The sequence below is a fragment of the Pectinophora gossypiella genome, chromosome 10 (assembly GCF_024362695.1).
Source record: "Pectinophora gossypiella chromosome 10, ilPecGoss1.1, whole genome shotgun sequence".
Lineage (NCBI taxonomy): Eukaryota > Metazoa > Arthropoda > Insecta > Lepidoptera > Gelechiidae > Pectinophora > Pectinophora gossypiella.
Genome location: NC_065413.1, coordinates 4,465,111 through 4,489,232, shown reverse-complemented (window position 1 = coordinate 4,489,232; position 24,122 = coordinate 4,465,111). Strand labels below are relative to the sequence as shown.

At 36.1% G+C, this 24,122-nt stretch overlaps 1 protein-coding gene across 1 annotated transcript; it reads right to left on the bottom strand.

Moving 5' to 3' along the window:
• Window positions 1-23,007: 23,007 nt before the first annotated feature.
• LOC126370371 (proteasome activator complex subunit 3-like) lies at window positions 23,008-23,757 on the bottom strand. Its single transcript, XM_050015209.1, has one exon. It carries the CDS (start codon window positions 23,755-23,757, stop codon window positions 23,008-23,010), a length of 750 nt encoding a protein of 249 aa, XP_049871166.1.
• Between the last annotated feature and the right edge of the window lie 365 nt (window positions 23,758-24,122).

Genomic DNA, 24,122 nt, shown 5'->3' with positions numbered 1-24,122 from the left:
GTAATATTGCTGTCTCGCTCTACCACGTTGCTGAATTGCCCAACTTCGAATGTTATCTCTTTTCTCATCGTCAGTGCAATAGCACGGTAGTGTGCTCTACTTTAAAAAAGTATTACTTTGAATAGTTGGAATTGTAACGGATGCTTCGTGTTTTAAAACGATTAATTTACTATTATAAATGCTATTAATATTAATTATACTTTTTTAGAAACCTTGGTTCATTGTTCTATCCCCATAAACTTAAGTATATGACTGTTTAATTTTATTTATTTACCTAAAAATATACAAAATATTCTATTCCTTAACTATTAACTAATTTAAAATAAATCAAACTATTAAGGGTATTTGTTTTATTTGTTCTTTCATTCACAACCAAGATTAAATTATTCAATAACACTTCCAGCCATAAATAACGAAGACTATGCATTGACAAGTTCTTAAACGGAAAAAGAAAATTCTGTTATCAAAGAAGAGTAACATTCCACTCCGCGCAGCCTCACTTCGATTGGCTACGGATCTCCCCTCGTAGCTCGTAGCAACGTGAGCTATCGTACGGGAGAGCCGCTACGGAGCGGACGCCTACGCCGTAACGCGTACTCGTGCTTGCTACGATTCGGACCCCGCCTGCTAAAAATATTTAGCTAAAAACCGACTTTCTGTCTCTAAAAATCGACTCGAACAATTTAGTGTATTTGACTGAATAGTGTCATTGCTCGCAGTAAGGATGTTTTGACGTTTCAATTTTGGTGTTTGTTTAGTGATAAGTGCGGACATTGACTGCTTGCACGTGGATTGATAAAGGTATGTCTTTGGCATGTTATTTTCTGTATAATATAAAATTGGTTTTCATAAGGAAAGTGCTTTGTATAAGCTATTTGGTAGTGTGGGATAACATTCACTAAATAATAAGCTTATTTGTAGGGGCTTACCTATAATATAATATTTACTTACTATACTACTTATCATTTAAATACTGTGTTTTCATTAAACTAAAATATTTTTATAGCATTGGATAAGCTTTGAATATCTTCCTGTCTCATAATTAGCTGATGTAAGACACTGATTCCCAAGATACAGGCTTAGTTTGGGACTCAGGGTTTAACAATTGATTTGTGCAATCATGTGTAAACCCAAATTGTAAACCTAAATTGTACAAATCAATTTTATAAATAAATCAATTTATTTATTTATTTATCTAATGTTTTTGTTTCATTGCGAGATCATAAGTCGTGTTATTTTATGTGTTTTTAATGGAAATATAATAAATTATTACAATAATATACTATAGCTTGTCCAGTATTTTAACGTCATCATGCTTACACTTAGAAAATAATCTTAGAATAATATTAAGCTTTACGTTCTAGAGTACAAGGAATATTTAAAAAAAAAACAGGTAATTTAAACAACATACATAACAGCCATTAATAAATACAGTTCTTAAATTACATTTATTATATTTATATTACAAAATAAACAATTCATTAAATTTCAATTTGCGAACATTTCATATCCTTCATTCAATAAACTTCATTGAACAACGAATTAGAAACGAAATTCAATTTATAGAACTCTTTGAATATAGAGATTTTAATTTCATTCTATAAATTATAAATAGGAATTTAATTTATTTTCAATAAATTAATAAAAGCAGTTCTCTTGAAAGCAGATTCTATTTCAAATCTACTACAATATTAAGTACTTTTAACCTATGTATAGTTATGACTCAAATGGTTATATCGTTAATCTTTTAGGGAAGTAACTTCCCTCCGTGATCTAGTGGTCCGAACGTTTGTCTCTCGTTCTGAAGATCCCGGGTTCGATTCCGGTTGGGGACATATTACTAAAATCACTTTGTGATATCTAGTTCGGTTGAGACATTGCAGGCTGATCGTCCGACTGTCTGAAACTAAGATAATCCGTTCTTCGAAGGGTTCGTTGATCAGTATTGAAGTACGGAATAATGTGTTTTATACAATATATAGTAGGGGCGATAGACTACGTGACAACCTAGTCAAATGAGATACTTTTTACAAAACATCAAAACGAAAGTTTTCTGTGGAGTTTGTGGGGAGTTACGTACTGCCTTGTGACGTCATCAATACGCCCAAACATCGTACACATTGTGGCTTAATTCAAAAATTAAAATCAAAAATAAGTCGAAAGGTAAAATTATATTAATTTTAGACCTTCGTAGAATGGCTTCTATTTCTAGATTAGCATTTTATAATTTATCTTTGACCCAGTCAAAACCCTTTTTAAAACATTACATTTGACATCATTGATGTATAATATATTTATGTTACTATAGTAACTCTTTGACATCACCAGACTCCTAGTAAACGAGAGTCAATATGGAAAATTAAACCTTATAACTACGCTTCGTTCCTACTTAACTAAGAGGTTAAGGAAACGTCAAAATGTGTTATGTTGAATTGGCCATACTATAACATAATATATTAAAACCGGTTGTAAGACCAAACAAAAGAAATACGAGAGAAAGGAGGTCGTATCTTCAAGGAAAGGAAATTGTTTTTGCAACTGTAGACATTTCTTATTTTATGCCAGTCTTATACTTTTCCTTATTCTGAGCATTCGTTTTGCGTCACTTTTTTCTACTTTAAATGTAGAATTACTTGTGTACAACATCTTGTCGTCAGAAAAAATATGACGACGGTACGGTACTATCACATTGGTAGTTTGTTCATGTTGCAATGGGTGTACCTCTGCCTACCCCTCTGACTACCGGTTGAGTCAGATAATATAGAGTAGTAAGATTGAATGTCCTTTTTAAAATCCAAACACCATTGTTCAATTATTGCTAGAGGTTAACTATGTATACACATACAGGGTGTAAGTGACATCGTCACGAAAACTTTGAGATATGATTCAGACCATGATTCTTAGTTGATATTAAACGGAATTTTCCGACAGAAGAGTCATGGTCTGAATCATCCCCCTCAGTATTTGTTACGATGTCACTAACACACTATCTACTAGTATGGCTACTTGTATGTACTTGTGCAGGGTGTAACAAATACTGATTTAATATCAAGTGGAATTTTCTATCGCAAAAGTATAGAATTGAAAATATTAAAAAAAAACCACACAAATATTACATAAATGTTGCGACGAAAAATTTCACTTGATATTAACTCAGAATCATGGTCTGCGTTTGAAATGTGGTGTTGGCGAAGGATGGAGGGTATAAGCTGGACTAAAATGGTGTCAAATGAAAAAGTGATGGAAAGAGTTGAAGAAAAGAGAACCATAATGAAGACTATAGAGAACCGGAGAGGAAATATGATTGGCCACCTGATACGACACGATTCATTTATAACAAACATCATAGAAGGAAAAATGGGAGGGAAGAGAGGAAGGGGTAGACCTAGGAGAACATTTATGAAACAAATAAAAGAGAAGGTGCAGGTCGTGTCGTATCGGGAGGTGAAGGTTTTGGCGGGAAGAAGAGAATGGCAACCACCGACAAGAGCGCAGTTCTTAAATTAAGAGAGAGACGTGGTCTGAATCATCTCCCTCAGTATTCCTTACGATGTCACTAACACCCTGTGTATAGCACGCTTAATTCCCGTTGGGGTAGGCAGATACCACTGAATTCCACTTACTGCTATCCTGACACACCACTGTCGCTTCTTCCATTATTATTAAAGACAAATTAATTATTTATATAACATAATCTCACGACTATATCCCAATTGGGGTACTAAGAGGAATCGCGCTGGCTGCTTAAGAGAAAAAGGCGGTTATGGAAAAATAACCTAGTTAGACACTAGTATCAAAGGGCCTGTATTGAGCTGGTTTGCCTTCACCGGTTGGAAAGCCTGTCTGGCTTTGACAGTCGCTTCTGTAAAAAACGGACCTGTCTGTTTTTTCTAAAGACGCCTACGAGCTTTCCACTGTAAGGCGGCGGTCCATCCTAATACTAATACTTTTGCCCGCGACTTCGTCCGCGTGGCGTGTTATAAAAGAGAGATCTTTGTGTGTGTGGGAGGGCATATAAAATTTCAAGCATCTAACTTATGCAGTTTAGAATTTTTCATACATTTTTTTCCGCTAACTCCCATTTTTCAAAATACAGCCATAACTAAACTTTATATTTACTAAGGATTTATTCATACAAATGTTTTTTTCCCGCTAACTGTCGCTTCCGTGGGAATTTTACAATATCCTGTTGCAACTAAGCTTTAAGTTAAGTTAAGGTACCTGCATGCCAAATTTCACGCGTCTAACTTAAGCGGTTTAGATTTTTCATACAAAAGGATTTTCCCGCTAATTCCCGTTCCCGTGCGAATTCCGGAAATTCCTTTCTTAGTGCACCTCTACGGTACCTAAGCTACGTCCTTTCCTAATTTCAAGTGCCTACGTTTAGCCGTTTAGGCTGTGCGTTGATATGTCAGTCAGTCAGTTTCTCCTTTTATAATATTTAGATTATAAATGGGAAAGTGTGTGTCTGTCTGGTTGTTTGTCCATGTTTTGCGGCAAAACGGAGCGACGAATTGACATGATTTTTAAAGTGGAGATAGTTGAAGGGATGGAGAGTGACATAGGCCACTTTTATGTCTTTCTAACCCCCCACGTCCCTAAAATGAGGGCTGGAACTTTGTATGCAGCATTCCGCGATTTTCAAGATAGTAAGCTAAAAGTTGATATATTATTTTTTGCCCACAACCCAACCCTTTCAAAGAGGGGGTGAAATTTTATATGGAATTTTTCGTGGTTTTCAAGGTAGGAAACTAAAAATTGGTACATTAAGAATGAACGAAAGAATTTAATTTAATTTTATTTGTAAATTTTATTAAATTTATTTACCCCGAATTTAAGGCGAGAGAAGCCGCGGGAAAAATTATGTTATATATTAATCTGTCATAACAGGGAAAATAGCTAAGAAGCAATATTTTGTTAGCGAAAATTTTTATGACAGTATTATTTTTGGTTTGTATCAAAATAAGCGAAGGTAAAATGTAAAAAGCCGCTATGAAATACCCAATGTGTTTTTCATTTTCCTATTTTCCACTACACAAAGCCACCTTAAGTTTACTGTGTTCATCTGTTCGCGCTTTGTATAATCAAGTGCTCCTTCCATTTCTTTGAAAAAGCCTTCAATGGCGCCCGTTTAAAAATTTAACGCTATAAAATATTCCGGTTCATAGTTGGCAGTTTACAAGGCTCTGGTCGCTGTAGAGTTTTCAAGTTTTATCTGGAACGTAAATATTAAATGACAATCTGGAATTTTCAACAGCATAGCATCACGCTTGTATCCCCGAAGAGGTAGGTAGAGGTGTATAGTATACACACCTACTCATCACCATCATCTCTCTAACATTATCCCGTTTTTCACAAGGTCCACTTACCTAACCTGAAGATTTGACAGGTCCAGTTTTTTACAGAAGCGACTGCCTGTCTGACCTTCCAACCCGCGAATGGAAAACCAGCCCAATACAGGTTAGGACACATACCTCCGAAAATACATTTTTCGGAATGTGGGTTTCCTCACGATGTTATCCTTCACCGCAGAGCACGTGATAATCATTTATGATCCAAACAAGAATTTGAAGCCCTCTCGCACAGGCTCAAGATCTGGAGGTCCGGGTTCGATTCCCGATGGGGACATTGTCGAAATCACTTTGTGAGACTGTCCTTTGTTTGGTAAGGACTTTTCAGGCTTGAATCACCTGATTGTCCGAAAAAGTAAGATGATTCCGTGCTTCGGAAGGCACGTTAAGCCGTTGGTCCCGGCTATTAGCCGTAAAAACACCTCCACCAACCCGCAGTAGAGCAGCGTGGTGGAGTATGCTCCATACCCCCTCCGGTTGATTGAGGGGAGGCCTGTGCCCAGCAGTGGGACTTATATAGGCAGTTTATGTTATGTTAGCTAGTTTCAGTGACAGCCCCAATTTGTTTTAGAATAATAAAAGAACCGTGACAACAACAGGCCATAGCCCTGCGAACGCCATATAAATCGAAAAAGTAAAAAATCAAAAGCAACCATGAATATAAACTTCATACTGAAGTACAAAAATGGATTTTGGGTTGCTACCGTTTTTTTAGGGATTATGGTATAAGCGAAAAAGGGATGGATTTGATGCGGTATTTTAAAAGAAAAGTAATTGTGTTTCACTAATACCTGGGTACTGACGGCCTCTGTGGTCCAGTCGTTGAGCGTTGGACTCACGATCCAGAGGTCCCGGGGTTGAATCCCGCTGGGTACATATCACAAAACAATTTTGTGATCCCTAGTTTGGTTAGGACATTACAGGCTGATCACTTGATTGTCCAAAAGTAAGATAATCCGTGCTTCGGTAGGCACGTTATAATTCGTTGGTCCCGGTTACTATTTACGATGTAAGAGAGTAAACGATACATGAGCCATGTCAGGGGCCACTGGCAGCTCAATCATAACCCTGATACCAGGGTTGATGAGGCTGGTATTCCACTTCAAAACCTACACGATGAGAAGAAGACCTAGGTACTTTTTGTACCCAACAAAGTGTGCTAAAATGTTTAAAATCTCAGTTATTAAGCTCGTTGAATTTCGATTAACTCAGAACTTAAACATTTTAGCATACCTACTCTTGGGTACTTAAAGCACTTTTTACCTTGGTACTTCACTAATACCTCAGAAGTTTTAGTAGTCAACTAAGTGTACAGTCATGAGCATAATATAATGTACCCACTTTAGGACTCTGTCGCACTAACATATTTGACATTTGGTGAGACTTACAGTTCAATTTGTCAAAAAAGTTAATGTGACATGGTCATCATTATCTGCTGGGGCACGGGCCTTCCCTATGGATGGATAGGGAGATCGGGCCTTAAACCATCACGCGGGCCCAGTGCGGATTGATGGTTATTAACGACTGCTAATGCAGCCGGGACCAACGGCTTAACGTGCCTTCCGAAGCACGGAGGAGCTAGAGATGAAAACTTTTTTTTTTGTGGTCACCCATCATATGACCGGCCTTTGCGAAAGTTGCTTAACTTTAACAATCGCAGACCGAGCGCGTTTACCGCTGCGCCACCGAGCTCCTCATGGTACCAAAGTGTACACATATACATATTAATGTTCGTGACCGTACTAAAATGCTTAAATTCTGAGTTGCTTGAAATAAAGAAGCCTAAGGCGAAAACACACGATAAAAACGATTAAAACCCGTGAGTAGTTTCAAAGTTAATTACGACTCACGAAATTTGTCTCCTTAACAAAAGTTAGAATGGTATACTTTTCTTTACAAACCACAAAAAAAAAACTGCAATTTATCAAGGCAAGGACTTTCCAAACAATTTTATTAAAAATAATTTAATATTCACGCATTTTTCCTCGTGTCTTATCGAAATGGATAGAAATAATAATGGCAATTTCAAATTCATTGTTATTTCCTTCCATATAAAATAAGATAAGTCTCTATCATAATATTCAATAACAAAAAAAAACAAGATTAAAATTTGAGTTCATTATAATACCCTCCCAAATTGATTTAGGGGAGTTCTGTGCCCAGCAGTGGGAGATATATGTCTTGTAATATATGTCTTGTAGTAGATAATTATGTCTTGTATAATTTATAATTATTGAAGCCATGGTGGCCCAGTTTTTAGAACGCTTGCCTCTCACTTTGAGGTGGCAGGTTCGAATCCAGCACAGGCCCAAACCAATGATTGTCGAATACGTTTTCGAATTCATGATTGGATCATAAATGAGTATCACGTGTTCTGCGATGAAGGAAAACAACGTGAGGAAACTCACATTCCCGAGAACTGTATTTTCGGAGGTATGAGACCTAACCTGTAAAGGGCTGGTTTTCCTTTCACCGGTCGGAAGGTCAGACAGGCAGTCGCTTCTGTAAAGAAAACCGGGCCTGCCAAATCATCAGGTTAGGTAAGCGGACTCTGTGAAAAACGGGATAATGCTAAGGAGATGATTTATAATTATTACTGGATCATAATATAAGATGTTTAATTTGAAACTGTTTATTTCTTACAAATAAAACATACATGAACAGGGTTTTAAGTTTCCCTCAGATGGCATTTACTACTTCGCTGGAGAAGAAAATGCCGTGTCCAAGGCGTCGCGCGTCGTAATAAAAAATCTTCTGATTCATTTATACTGTCTTGTACGTGATCTGAACAGCATTAGAACAAAACGCTTGTGGCAAACAAAAAACCCACAAAATGGCACTCAAAGGGAACAATAGCACTTAATTAATTTTCTTTTAGGATAACATAAAGGAAAAGAAAGGGACGAGCAAACAGGAGAAAAGCGGATTTCAAATGCTGTTGAACAGTATGTAGTTGGACAAAGGATTGTGAGTCTTGTGAGAACGAGAGATGGCAAGTTGGTTGGCAAAAAGTAATGTGAAGTGCCTAGTGGTGGATGGCGGCTGATCACGTATGTTTCGCTAAATCGTTGAATGCCAGTGGGTTTAATTGTGTTATAGTTCTTTGTACGCTTTTGAAAGAATCTTCCCTTTGTTCTTTAGTTTACAGGTAATTGCTGCTAATTCATAGAGGTTTTATCGTTTGTCGTGTTGGGGTGTACAAAATACATTTTGTAAACAGATTAAATCAAAAGATTGATTGATTGGTGAAATCGCAGCGAAAACGCATAAAACTTTATAGGATCTTAAACTTTTTTGATGTCGTTTAATCAAAGCAGGATCAAATCTTTTTCATCGTAAAAGCTTCCATCGTAGCAGTTTGTAGAAACAAATCAAAGTTTTGAATCCTTGTAGTCTGACAAATAGCTCGAAGTTGGCAATACTAGAAGTTTGTGGAGAACTCTTTGACTTGGGTCTGATGAAAAGAAAAGGGCGTTTTCCTTTTTAAATTTAATTTAATATAAGTAGGTAAGTATCGAATATAACTTAATATTTCATTCATCATCTCCCTAGCATTAAATCCCGTTTTTCACAGAGCCGCTTACCTAATCTGAAGATTTGACAGGTCCTGTTTTTTCAAAAGCGACTGCCTGTTTGACCTTCAAAACTCGCGAAGGGAAACCAGACCAATACAGGTTAGGTCACATACCTCCGAAAATGCATTTCTCGGGAATATGGGATTCCTCACGATGTTTTACTTCACCGCTGAGCACGTGATAATCATTTATGATCCAAACATGAATTCAAAAACAAATTCGACAATCATTGGTTTAGGTCTTAATTGGTTGGATTCAAACCTGCGACCTCAAAGTGAGAGGCAAGCGTTCTACCAACCGGGCTACCACCATCGGCTCTAATAATATTTCATTATTAGGAAAAAAACTACAATTTACAGATAATCAAAAACGTACTAACTTACATCCATCTAATTTAGATACTTAAGAGCTCTGTGTCTGATCTGGTCCAAACAAACCCATTACGCGGCACTGTACAGCCACTGATAGGAGACCAGGTAAGACCCAGACCTAGGGTCACCCCCACTGATTCTGAGGCTCCGGCCAATCTCCCTAATCGAATATGATTATTTTGAGTGGCGTGTTTCGCATGGAGAATTCAAACATAACGGCGATAAATTTATAAAAGCGTTCTCGAAGAATTGGTCTCATGTACATAAGATTACATAACGGCTGTATCCCCATAGGGGTAGGCAGAGTTTGTATAGTATATTCACCCACTCTTTAACATGGATATGGATTCACATATTTTTGATTGATACCTAGAATGAAGCAAACACTCTGAGGACACTATCTCACTAAGAAACCACGGTTGCCACCAGCGAGAAATTATTCGGGATTCGGTAGTCGGCAGCAAATTGGTTGCGAAACCAGGTGAGATATATCCTTTACATAACTGTACACATTTTGTATCCGACGTGGTCATTAAAGAAATAAATTTATGAGACTGTTGTTTGTTTCGTAAGTACATTGCAGTCTGTCAATTACCTGATTGTCCGAAAAAGTAAAATGATTCCCTGCTTTAGAGGGCTTTAGAGATGTTAAGCCGTTCGTCCCAGGCTACTAGTCCAAACACTTCCACAAACCTTCACTGGAACTGCAAGGTGGAGTGGGCTCCATACCTCCAGTTGATTGAGAGGAGGTATGTATTGTGCTCAGTTGGGACGTATATAAAGGCTGTTCGTATGCTGCTGTTCTAAAGTAATATTAGTACTCAATATTCTAGATATATGGCGCCTGCGGCGTTGGCTTAATGAGGAAACATAGATCGAAGGAATTCCGCATGAACAGGAGGAGGACCCGGTGGTGCATGGTTAACACGCTCGTCTTGGCTTGACGGAGCTGCGGGTTCAAGTCTCGTCCGAGTCAGAAATGTTTTCGATTTAAATTTTCTCTTTGTGAGTTTCCACTGCACGGGTAAGTGCTATAAAATCTAAAATCATAGGCTGTTCATGTTTATACATTTTGTTAGCAGCCAAACTTGTGGCACGACCATGGTGTTTTAGTGGGAGCGGGCCTTAATAGAGATCCCATAGAAGCCATGTCTTCTGTAAATCTTAAACTCTTTATCTTGATACGATTGTATAGGTTAAGAGCTCGTTTACCTAAACGTATGTGGCGATTTACGAAATGGGTCCCTTTAAATCCGCACTCAAATGTCGTTTATACCAATTATGTTCATTATCATTACAAAAGAGCTTCAGTGAATACTTGAGTGTTTATCGTTATTGATTTTAGTAAAGTATCTTAATTTCAAGACAACGTCAGGGTTCAATAATAATTATAATCAAACGAAGTCTTCTTCTATCGTGTGGGTTGTGAGGTGGATGACCAACCTCATCAACCCTGGTGTCAGGGTTATTATTGAGCCGCCAAAGGCCCCTGACGTGACTCAAGTAACGACTACGTACTTACATCAGTAAGTAGTAACCAGGACCAACGGGTTTACGTGCCTTCCGAAACACGGATCATCTTACTTCTTGACAATCAGGTGATCAGCCTGCAATGCCCTAACCAAACTAGGGATCACAAAGTGATTTGTCCCCACCGGGATTCGAACCCGGGACCGAGGCCGAGCCCGTTATCAAACGAAGTAAAATTTCAATAAGGAAGCTTGTTTCTTTTTGCGCGTGACTTCATCATCAGCCGTATGACGCCCACTGCTGGGCATAGGCCTCCCCCAAGGATCTCCACGACGATCGGTCCTGCGCTGCCCGCATCCAGCGTCTTCCCGCGACCTTCACCAGATCGTCGGTCCACCTTGTAGCGGGCCTACCCACTGAGCGTCATCCGACACGTGGTCGCCACTCCAGAACCTTTCCGCCCCATCGGCCATCGGTTCTCCTCGCTATGTGTCCTGCCCACTGCCACTTCGGCTTTGCAATTCTCCGAGCTATGTCGGTGACTTTAGTTCTCCTGCGGATCTCCTCATTTCTGATTCGATCGAGCAGGGAAATACCGAGCATAGCTCTCTCCATTGCCCGCTGAGCGACTTATGAAGTTGAAATTATAATTAAATTATTAAAACTTGTTTCTCATTTTTTGCCGTGACTTCAAAAGATTTAGTCTTGCTTCAAAAGATGTTGAATGTCAATAAGTACTTCAACGGCGTGGTTCAGTGTCGTTGATTGATAAATTACAACTGTATAGTTTCTGAAATCAACTTCAGACGTTCAATATGGTTTTGCGAAAAAGAAAACAATTGAATAATGGCACCCCGACACCGTTCCATTTCAAGTGTAGTTCGTGCTTCCTTTGAGTTGTTCTAAAAACGAGAGTTTCCGAGAGTTACTTACTTTCTTTTGAAGTAGGTAAGAGTAAGTATTTTTATTTGAAGTATTTTAGAGCGCGAGTTCAAGTTGAAGAAGTTTCTTTTCATTTTCAAACTTTTTATACTTTGTTACTTAGTAAGTTTTTTGCCGTCACATTCTGTTTTGCACGGTTAATGGCAATAGGCTCGACCCCTATTATATGGGGCCTAAACATAGTTGTATTCTGTGTGTAAAGCCTTCAACTCTCTTCGGGTCTGCGGAGGCCTATGCCCAGTATGTTAGACGGTTACTAAACAAGTCTTAAAAATGTTACATCTTAGCATCGCGCCTGTATCCCCGAAGGGGTAGGCAGACACTCATTCCTCGCCATGTTTAAGCTACCTACTGTTATGGAATTTCACAGATGGGAGCTGCTTAGATAATAGAATTAATTATAGACAGAAATTGAGAAAATCGAGCAAAACGCTCTGTAACATCTAACAACGGTGATGAACAAAAGAATTTCAATACAAAGCATAGCGCGAGGCTCTTAATTGACTACGAGGACGGTAAACGAAATTATTCAGCTAAATTAGTCCAGGGAGACTAATAAGATCTTTCTTTAATAAGCTTTAGTAGGAAGCCTATCTATACAGGGTGTTAGTGACATCGTAAAGAAAACTTTGAGGGATGATTCAGAGCTGATATCAATTGAAATTTTCCGCCGCAAAAGTATGGAAACGAAAATAATTTCAAAAAACACTAAATGCAATAAACAAGCGTAAATCCTACTCCAATAAGTCTCAGACGGTGACGTCATGGGGTAGGATGTAATATCAGTTAATGTATAGTAAATTCCATGTATGTTTCCAAGGCGGGACGCCTTCTTCTATCGTATGGGTTGTGGATTACCAATCTCATCAACCCTGGTCCCAGGGTTACTATTGAGCCACCAAAGGAAATGACTCATTTAACGACTACGTACGTACATCAGTAAGTAGTAACCGCGACCAACGGCTTAACGTGCCTTCCGAAGCAGGGATCGTATTACTTTCGGACAATCAGGTGATCACCCTGTAATGTCTTAACCAAGCTAGGGATCACAAAGTGATTAGAAGACCGGGATTCGAACCCGGTACCTCCGGATCGTGAGCCCAACGCTCCACCACTGGATCACGGAGGCCTTTAATCAAATCAAATCAAATCAAATATACTTTATTGCACAGAACTAGAATTTCAACAATCAGACATAACACATGAATACAGTACAATTTGGGCGGCCTTATTGCTCTAGAGCAATTTCTTCCAGGCAACCAACAAAAGGAAACAAACATTTACAACTTGGATGCGGGATGGTGCAACAAAAAATAAATAAATAAATACCTAAAAGTAAAACTAAAGTTAATATAATAAATACTCTATACTATACGTACATATATTAATAAATACTCAATTTAATATAATCCATATATACTAAAAATTTAAGAGGCGGGCCGTCTGTTTGCAATCCTAATATCGCAGATCTATGGGATATCAAGGAGATAACATTAACGTCTTTGCAACTGTCCGTCAAACCATATCGATATCGTCGCGACAAAATGCGCAATATGAGCGACATTGACACACCGTATGACTGTCGTGAGAACATCTTTGCGATCATCCATATACCTATTTTCTACTGACGCTTGCGATGCTATGCGATATCGCAGCGGTATCCGACCCTAATGCGATGCGATATCCAATAGCGTCGTGAGGATGCAGTCTAACAATAAACTTTCGCAGCGTGTCGTGTTTAAGCAACTTTGTATAAATATTTGGCATTCAAAAAGCACCTTATTCAACTCTGTATTTGATAAAGTTTGTTTCGTATTGCCAAGTGTTAGGATTCAGTGTAGCGTGACTTCGGTGCAGCACAGGATTTGACAATGTTAGCTTTGGCCAAATATCAAACAAATTGTATTAACTTTTGTTAGACGTCTGGCACGGCGGATTGAATTTATTCTGCCAACAATGTTTTTCACTACCCAGTGGCTGAAAGCGTAGTAATCGGATTTGGGATATGTTCATCTCGCGTGTGTGCTTTTAAGGGTTTTTTTTTAGTAGGATGTGGCGTCATGTGATCTATCAAAGCTGTCAATGACTAGGTTTCAATTTTGATGGCTTCAAAGGACATGCGTAGCTGTCTGTTTTTGGCACATCTTACTTTAATTTATAACAACAAGTTTGTATCTCTGACGTAGGAAGACAGTCAACCCAGTATACTTATCAATCAACGCAAAATAATGACTAGTGAGAAAATTCCCTCTGAAATATTGTTCCGGATATTTTATGATACTGCTCAGTCAGTTTGTTCATATTATATTGAGTATCAGTTAGGTATGCACCTTAATGCACTTCTTCTAATTGTAAATCTACTAAAAAGTTGCTAAATAATTACAACAACCTTGAATCTATAATCAATTAATAATTAACAATGTATAACTATTGTTTCCTTAAAATTCTGTAAGTATCTACTTTACGTAGGCGCGGGTATTCCGTGTTGATAAAAAGTCTGCTAATAATGACAATGTAGGTAGGGTACCTTTCTATCTGTATAACTTGTCTAGGGTAACCTTTAAGTAGCTTAAGTTGGTTTGTTAAACACTTTTAATGTTCTATTTTGTACATAAGTGCGTACATACATAAACTCACGACTATAGAATTCCATTTGCTTTGATCCTGACACACTCTCTCTTTATTTTCTGTTTTGTAAATAAATAAATTAGAAGATTTAGAATAAAAAAGGACTTAAATAAAAAAAATATTTTCTTCCTCTTATACATTTCAATATCAGAAAAGATGTTTTGAAAGAGAAAAATCTTGATTGCCCTTTTGATTTTCTTTGCGGGAATATTTCTCGAATTCTTTTATGAAAGTGTCAAGAACATTTTTGTTATTTTTGCGTCTTGCTTGAGTTGCATTTGTATGTACGTATATGTTTATGTATATATCTATGTATATAACCATATTGTAAGTAAATATATATTTATAGAATATACATAATTTATTTAAAGGTTTGTAAGTTTAGGTTTATATTTTATTTTATATTAATTAATATTTCTATATAAATTGTACGCGTCTGTCTGTCTATATATAAAATTATACGAATATCTCTCTCGTCACGTAGGTCAGCTGGAAGAAATCTCTTTCTTTATTCAAGCTTATCTCAGCTTACCTGTACTGTCTGTTTTCTTTGTATGTCCCTTCTGTCTGTTTTATTGTGTACAAAAAAATAAATGTAAGTACATTCGAAAGAACGTGAGGCTTTTTTTGATGTTTAGTATTTTCTCTTTCTGATATATAAGGTTTCTGCCAATGATTGGGCTATACAAGCGAGTAATGTGTAAACTAAGCACAGATTTCTGTTAGACAGCTTGACTAGGGGTGATTTAGGCCTAAAAGCTTATTGTATGTAATTAAAATGAATTATTTACCACATTTAATGCTACATAAGATGATCGCGTAAGATGGTTATTTATGTTTCTTTTTATTGTTATGCTTAACTAGGTACATTTATAATGATCTGAGAACGAATCAAATTTCAAAATGCGTTCAGCTGCTTGCCTTTTCGGGCAAAACCCAACAGAAGGACTGTGTTTTTTCTATCATCCACCTTTATATAGACCACGGGCTGCGTAGCTGTAAACATACGATTCATCATATTATATCTGTCTTGGGTACATCATACTTTTATAGTACTTACTTACTTGATTTGGCTTCTGCGATACAAGCAGCTTGTTGATAAATCAACATGGAATGGCAACTTTATTTCCAAAGGAATATAATATAATTGTAATAGACATAAGCAAGGAAATTACAAAGCCTACAAGTTTTGTTGTCTCTAATCTTCTATTTAATTAATTTGTCTGAAAGAATTCATTTATTTTCCTCTACAAAAGGAGTCAAACAAAAACCAGCTCAATTACAGAAGAGAAATTCTAAAAAATACACGTTATTTCTGGTCCAGTGAGAATAATAAATCTTGTTTGTACTTCGAACCCGGACCTTCTTTGCACATGTTTTCGTGTTTTACCTTGCCCACCTGTCGCGGACTAATTGGATTCTTTACATGAAAATGTTGTCCCTTTACCTCCCCACAAAATCCAGTTACTCTTGACCTTCCTATCTTCCCCACTTTCAAAGCATTCCGTTGTAAAAGAGAGGAAGCTAATGGTCTTTGAGTGTCACGTTGTACTGGATATGAACTCGCTTGACCCTTCCGCTTGCCTTGATTAACGTCCTAGCCTCTGTACAAAAGGTGCCTTTTAACAGGAATTAATGTGATTTCATTTTTATGGCTAATGTGAAAAATTATGGTGAACGGCGGAAATGCTGCCAATTTACCTCGATTTACGATGCAAATGCAAAAAGGATGGGTTACTTTTATAAAGATTTAATTTATTATGTTAAGTATCAATTTGATAATGCTGGAACCATTTACCGAATACTGACAATTTATGTAAAATATATGGACAAAAGAGCTAGCGATGTGGACTTACAAGGAGTCAATATTATAAAAAACCTTGAAAGAAACCAAGTATCACAACAAAAAACCAAAGCAGAAATTAAATACTTACAAAACAACAATAAAGAACATTTGTATACAAATGTGAAGCTAATTACGAACAAAAAGAGGAAAACACACAAAGATGCCAGGCATCATTGTAATCTAGAAACAATGTGGACGACATTAATGTTTCAGTGGGATGTTCATCTCGTGTAAACAATAGATTTAAAATACAATGAAAACATCTGCTAAATTATTTATACTTTATAACAGACACCTTGAACTACTGCACAGAGTGCGCAAGCGTAGACAAAGACTTTCTGACCGACAACGCAGAACCTAAAAGTGTTTGATGAATCAAAGAAAGATATATTATTGGGATGATTCATTAAAATATGATCTTTTTAGATAAAAATATATAAGATACTTAGAAATAAAAAGCTCCCGACTATTCCTGGTTTCTAATTGTCAGAGGTACAACCGTGAAGAACTAAGTACCCTCATTTCACCGATCTTTATTTTGATAAAAACAGTTCTGACAATATATGATTAATGTTTCAGGACTTTTACTCGAAATGACATAAGTGTCAGATCCAAAACCTAAACAAAGTACGACGCGACACTGCAAAAAAATCTTAGCAAGGGTCATTCTCATTCGCTATTCCTAAAACGTCGGCGATTTCTTTCGTGCCGAATACTTTAGAAGAAACGTTCAGTCGAATCGTTTTTGCTATCATTAACAGTAGATTTTGTCTTGTGCTATCGAGCAAGAAAATTGTTTTTTTCTTCAACGTGACGGTTAGCTGCTGTTTGAATTTCTTTTTAGATGGAATTGTAATAAAAGTTTACTCGCTTTTGTACCACTTGCTTACATAAGTTTTTTTATGTCTGTGGGACGCGTCTCACGACAGCAGTTGATTTTGAAAATGTTTCCAGAAAAACGTTTCCGGGAAGAAATGTACTTAATGAAAAGTGTGATAATACAGATTTTAGATGAGTCCAAATAACGAGATCAATCACTGGAATTTAATTAAGAAGTCGCAAAATGTTGATAAAAGCAATATGTACAAAGCAAAAGCAAGCTTGAGCGAACAATTTTATTGAGTTTTGTTTATCAAGAAACAAAATTAAAACTAAACAACAGGTAAGTAGGTACCTAAAACAAGTGAACAATATCAGAAGCTACAAAAAATATTAATTTGTTAGAAGACCTACTGAATTAAAAAAATCATTAGATTTATCGAATACCGTTAGACGATCTCAGTGCAAAACGTATCAAATCCAGGTAATAGCATAAACATGTATAAAGTGACTTCGGAATCTTTGTTTCGTGTCTTCTTGTAAATCGTCAAATAACATCCCGTAACGTCCATATAGTCGTAATGGTTCCTTCATGCGTCTCATCCAAATACCCAATAATTCTTGAGTGCGTGAGGGACTCTTCAATATTTCGCTCGACTGTTTCTTTCCATTTATATTATTTTCGTTTGTCTTTAGCCACCGTTCTTGGCTCGATTCAAGCTTGACTTGGAGGTACGAAGAATCACGTGGGAGTTAGTTCATGTGTCGATTTTTATTTAGATGTAAGTATAAGAATAAATACGAATTTCTTTTCTTTTGTTTCATTTTTAGTTCATTATCACTATAATTGTAAGTTTATATATTCAGCTACAAGTTAGATAAAAACACAATAAGTACACAGTTCATTTTCCGTCATCTCCTTATCTTGTAAAGCAATCCCTATCACTCTTCATCTCAATTTACTTATGTATGCAGCTTTTGTTTTCACGTGACTTTTTGTAGATTTGCCATAATTATATAGTTACTGTTACAATGTTATCATGATAATGTCGTCCAACGCGCTTTATCAGTATTATACGACAATGCTTTTAAATCACATCTTTTAGCATTTAATTTCAGTAAACCATTATTTAATATGAGTACACGAAATTATTAAGACTCTCAATTTTTACATAGATAAGCTTTCTTACTCCACGACTCTTTCTTCGGCAAGTAATTTCCATTGGCCTCCAAAACCAATATTGCTGTTTTTGCAATTCAGGGCCTTACTGTGAACGGTTATGCGAGATTTTTCTAAGAAAAATAAAAAGCGTTGCTTACTTGTTCTTTGTTTGCCAGCAGAGTTTTCTTGTGAACTTTTTCTAGACTTGTTTGTTAATATAAAATCTTGGGAAATGTCGCGGAATGTTACGGTAAATATTTTAGCTAAGTCAACGTATTTAAAACGCTGTCTAGCAACTTAGAGTCTTACAAGCTTCTACATAAATATTTCTTGATTTCTCGAAAGTTGGTTTTTTGAACTAATAAATGTAGAATTGTTGATAAAACGAACTAAGTAACTAAGTTAATTATTTTTATCTACTATAGTGATTAATAAAAAATATGAAGTGTTTTCTCCAGCGGAAATGATATAGTTATATGATCGCGACATCTGCTGACCAGTCATTTTGTACCATTGTAACAAGAGACAATGAGCACGAAAATTAAGTTGACCCCGAAAATGGCACAGATGTAAGTGCTGACTTTAAACCCGTCCTGAAATTGAAACCTGACAGTAATCCATTATTTTCAATCCCAACGGTCGTGTATTGCTAATGGAAAATGGGTCTCCCTGAGGATTTATTTTTAATCAGACCGACCGACCGTGTGTGAAGTAAATAGAGTTAACTTCGCTAAATCCACCGCAAAAATGCCATTCACACTGTGAATAATTAAACGACTTTCATAAATCAAAATAAGCTTCACTGAATATGAAACTTTGATAAAAAACCCAATGTGACATTTTTATAGACAATTTATTCGTAAATTGGTCCAGTATGAAGCGATACATTTTTTTTTGCAGAATTGTGAACTATAAAATTCACGGATGCTTTTAGTTTAAAGAGATATATTGTCGACATTTTCAGTTACTACATAAACCGTGATCCTTAAAATACATTATATTCAACATGTTTTGTTAATAATCTTGGGATTAAACAGATATTTTTAGAGATTCGTTTTTTGGAGCCTAATCAGAACGTAAAACAATTTAGCAACAAATTGCTAAACATAAACTTCACGTTAACGTGTCATATGATCCACATGTTTTGGCAAAATAGTGCATTTACCAAAAGTTCTGTAGGCAGTCCGTTTTCAGAAAGAAATATTGCAAGCAGTTTAGTGTCCTGTGTAGGGTGCTCGTCTATATGGATCTCTATTAAGCATATGAGTGTCATATTAGATGGTGAGGATTTTGTTGTCGCGAATTTGTCGGTAGATTTGTCTGTTCTTCTTTACCCTAGTTGGTAGAACACTTGCCTCTCACTTTGAGTGCGCAGATTCAAATCCAGCACAGGCCTAAAACATTGATTGTCGCATTTGTTTACGAATTCACGTTTGGTCAAAGATGATTAATACGTGCTTAGCGGTGAAGGGATTTGTATTTCCGTTATCGGTAAGTCTTTGAGGTGGGCGGACGAATGTAATGTTAGTGAATGACATGTTATTCGAGTGTGGGCAGAAACACGTGTAAAAATTGTGTTATATCCAGTAGGATATTGGTAACTGGTTACTATGTGTTTAGGACTGAACAAACAATGATTTAGAGATTGAATTTGGGTCACTCGATAGACATAGAAATCCTGGGAAATAATCAAGATTACTGTTCTTTATTTGTGTTTTCAAAAAGGTGAATTCACAAATTACTTTATTACTCTTAATGTTGTAATTAAAATAATTATGGTAATAGTTAAAATGGTGATAAAGCAACTAATTATAACTAACTAAACTAACTAATTATACATAATTATACGTTATACATACCCTTCCCTCCATCTGAGACCACAGACTATATAGACCAATAGCTTAATTCTAAATATAAAACAAATTCAAAAATGACCAAATTTCACCTGAAGGTAAGTGAAAATGTGGCCTATTCACTCTAGTTTCGAGAAAGGTACTTTGCAATCGGCTCAGTCATATATACATGGTGTTAGCGACGTCGTAACGAAAACTTTGAGGGATGATTCAGACCATGAATCTGAGATGTTATCAAGTGGAATTTTCCGCCGCAAAAGTATGGAACAGAAAATAATTAAAAAAAACTTTCATGAACTTTCCGATTGATAATTCCACTTGATATCAACTCACTAGCACCCATACCTACTTATATGGCTACAGTATGTATTTGTGCGGGGTGTAAGTGACATCGTAACGAATACTGAGGGGGATGATTCAGCTGATTATTCTGAGTTGACATCAAGTGGAATTTTTCATCGCAAAAGTATAGAATTGAAAACAATTTAAAAAAACTAAAAAAATCATTAATTTTTCGATGGAAACTTCCACTTGATATCAACTCAAAATCATGGTCTGAATCATCCCCCTCAATATTCGTTTCGATGTCACTAACACCCTGTATATTATAGCTATAACCAGTCACTAACAGTAAATGTACGATTTTGGGAATTACGGATATGAGGAATTCGACTCTCGAAAACTCCAACCCCTGAAACTGGTATCAGAATAATTACTTCTATTTTCTAATAAATTGTGACCATCTCTTTGAGGCTGTCTGGGTTTAGTGATAGTAAATCTAAGAACATAACGAATAAAAGTACGCAACTAAAAGCCACCAACGGCCTTAAAGCAAAGTTAAACGGTAGCGATTCACGTATTTCAAGTCAAGGACGTTTATTAGTTTGCAAGCTGTAATCCTCACACGTTGAAAATATAAATCTATTTCTTACTGAAAACAATGCCACCTTGTTCGACTGAGTTACTTGTTGTGAGTAATAACATTTTAGTGAAGTTTTTCAATAAATACGTAATTCATAATTCATAATCATTTATTTGTGAAACATGTGTAACATAACAATGATCTTACAATTTATATTTTGAGTTTCAACATGTCCACCCTGATCGGCATACAAATATTTATTTAACACAAAAATGTCTATTTAGATGCTTATAAAAATATCAATAATAATAAAATACATTAAAATAAATCGGAAACACATTTATAAAATATTAATATTAAACAAAGTAACGTCAACAAAGTAGTAATAAGTCAATAATAATAATGTCAAATTTCGAATTTTAATGACATTTTCATTAAAAAAAATAATGGAATATCCAACAGTGATATCAGAATATTTCATAATATTGGATACGTGGGCTTACTTGTAGATACATCAACTTTACTCGGAGATGATAAAGTACAATTTAAGATAAACGTGACAAACTAGAAAAGCATATGGTGTAGTTTCTGGGTTACTACATGCGATCTTAGCACGTGTAAGGTTCAAGGTTGTGGCGATTATAAAATAAAAGTAAGTAAACAATCTTTTTGAACATTATTATTATTACTTCTTTCAGACTGTGTCCTGAGTTGGGGTTCACATCCTCAGGTACTATGTTGTTAAAAAGTTTGTCCTGTTATGAAGTGTTCAAAAAGTTTTAATAGGACTGCTATTTTATTCTGCAACACGGGGCACGCAACATGAATGCGAATTTTAAAATATTCTATGACAAAAAGAGATAGAGTTTTTGCCTGAGGTATTGCCCTGAGTTTTTGCCTGATTATCTCGAACTGGAAACAGCAACAAATAAATTTGTATTCGCCAATAAAGCAGAAAAAATAAAGCCGATAAAATTCAAACGCCAGCAACCCTAACCAAGCGCAAATGGAAAAGCAAATTTGTTTTGCCGAATGCATTATCCGGGCCATTTTGGTTTTTGCGTCTGCCATTCACTAGACGATGATTTTATTCAGGGAAAGAAGTTAATCCGTGGATTTAACCGATTAAATCCGCTCGGTCGCTTTCCCCGGATGAAAAATGGGAATAAGCCACGCGTTTCACTGGTTACATTTGCATGTTTCAACGACATCGCCTGTTCAAGTCGTTATGTTTGCTCTTACATGTACATTTTTGTCGTTAATCTTACGTCTTGTTTGGTGATTGCAGCTTATAGTCTATAAAATAAAGAGATGTTTTTAAATTACTTCAGTAATAAGTTGTCGTACTTATTCTGATCTTGTTGTGTAGACTGTACGGTGTAGTAGATGGTGAGAGGTCGAGAGTTCTACTTCCAAGGGGAAACACCACTTTGTTCCTTGTCACTATTTATTTATATGTTTTACAATTGTTACACTTTTTTCTGGAGGCGTCGTCCATTCAAGTCGGTGTAATATTGCTAATATTTTTATACTTGTGTTGCCAGCAACAGTATTGTCTCATTAAATTGCGTAGAGAAAGGATTTCAATAATAGCTTAGCCCATTCGTTACTTATTTTTCTCCAAAATTCATTAAAAAAGGTCTGCCTGTACTTTGAAATATACTTTTTTATTTCCAAAATATTCTGTTTATTGTTCTGTAAGTACCTACTTAAATATTGTTAAAAGCTTTGAAGAATTGTATATTGCCTCCAGTGATTGAAGTTTGTGTTATTAATCATAACCAGACTTTAACAATTTGTTTAGCCTGCCGAGCCACTTTGTGAGATATACACAGTACACGTCTTTATCTTTTAATGCCTGGAGCAAATTGTGAGCCAATTAATAAAATCAAACCATACAAGATCTGGAACAGAACCAGACGCAAAAAATATAACAGAGAAAAAGAATGATTAAGTCCAATGTAATATTTTTATAATTATATAACACAATTATCATAAGTAAATAATAAAAACAAAAAGTAAACAAGTAAAAACATAAAAGTAATAGTTCCTTTTCACAAGTCTCGCACACAACACCGATGAATTTGAAATAAAAATTCAGAAAATGACAGTAAATACGACACGATATTCAAATGCACATTGAATTGATTTCACATACTCGCGGATTTTTGATCCTGTCCATATTCTTCGACACGATATCATGCAAAGCGCAGTAGAAGTCACGTATCTGACACAGCATCTTACAGAGGTATCTGTAGTTATTCTCGTCACACTCCTTTACTGCTCTCCTGTAGTCGTTAATATGAGGGAACGTCGCTACCTTAGATACGATTTCTGCTCTTGACATAAAACATAAAGACGTGTAGTTGAATAGTAGATAAGCAAACTTCTCAACCAAATCTATTTTGTTGAGTACCACTTCCTGTATAGCGACGCCGAAGTTGTTCCCGTCTTCGAATTTTGGAATCATAAAATTTACCCACATTTTTAGAACGTTGGTATCTTCCAAAAGTTGCTTCACGTGAGGTTTTACTAGGAAAATCAAATCAGTCAGGCATTTGTTGCAAGGGATTGCTTCTCTCAAAGCGAGATCTAGTCGCGCTGATGGATTCTCACGCGCCCTTTGTACAGCGGCTCTAGATGAACTAGCCTTATTCCTCCGTGATCCTCCTCGATTGAAAGATTTTGCCTTCTCCAACGATGGTGTACTGGGTATCGGAATATTCACATCCTGGTGAACATTTGCCAAATCTTGATTACGAATAGAATTATCAATCAAACGGTTCAAAGCTACAATTTTTTCTGGTATTACATTTTTTATTAGACATTCCGCCTCTCGTTTTAGAATTTCTTTAAATTCTTCTAGTTCCGCAGCCATGATTTTAAAGACGTAGTTTTATTTAGGGTTACACTAGTAAAGTATACGGAGCAATAAAAGATGTATTTATGGAAACAATACACTATGTTAGAATTTCTATATTTTTTAAAACAGACGATTTAAATTATGTGAAATAAATTATAACGTCCAAGCCAGTTTGACAGATTTGAGTTGATTTTGTCAATCAAGATGAAAGAGAGATTATAATCAGTTCTTATGTAGGTTTTATGTTCTTCTTTCTTTTTTAAAAGAATATTTTTATTTTACTTACAGTGTCTTCTTTCTCTTTTTTGGGTTAAATCAGAAAAACGAGGATATTCAAGAGAGCTTAAGTGAAACGATCAATTTATCCCAAAATCCTATGT

Excerpts from the sequence above, each read along its gene's own strand:
- LOC126370371 (XM_050015209.1), bottom strand. The coding sequence starts at position 23,757 with ATGGCTGCGGAACTAGAAGAATTTAAAGAAATTCTAAAACGAGAGGCG.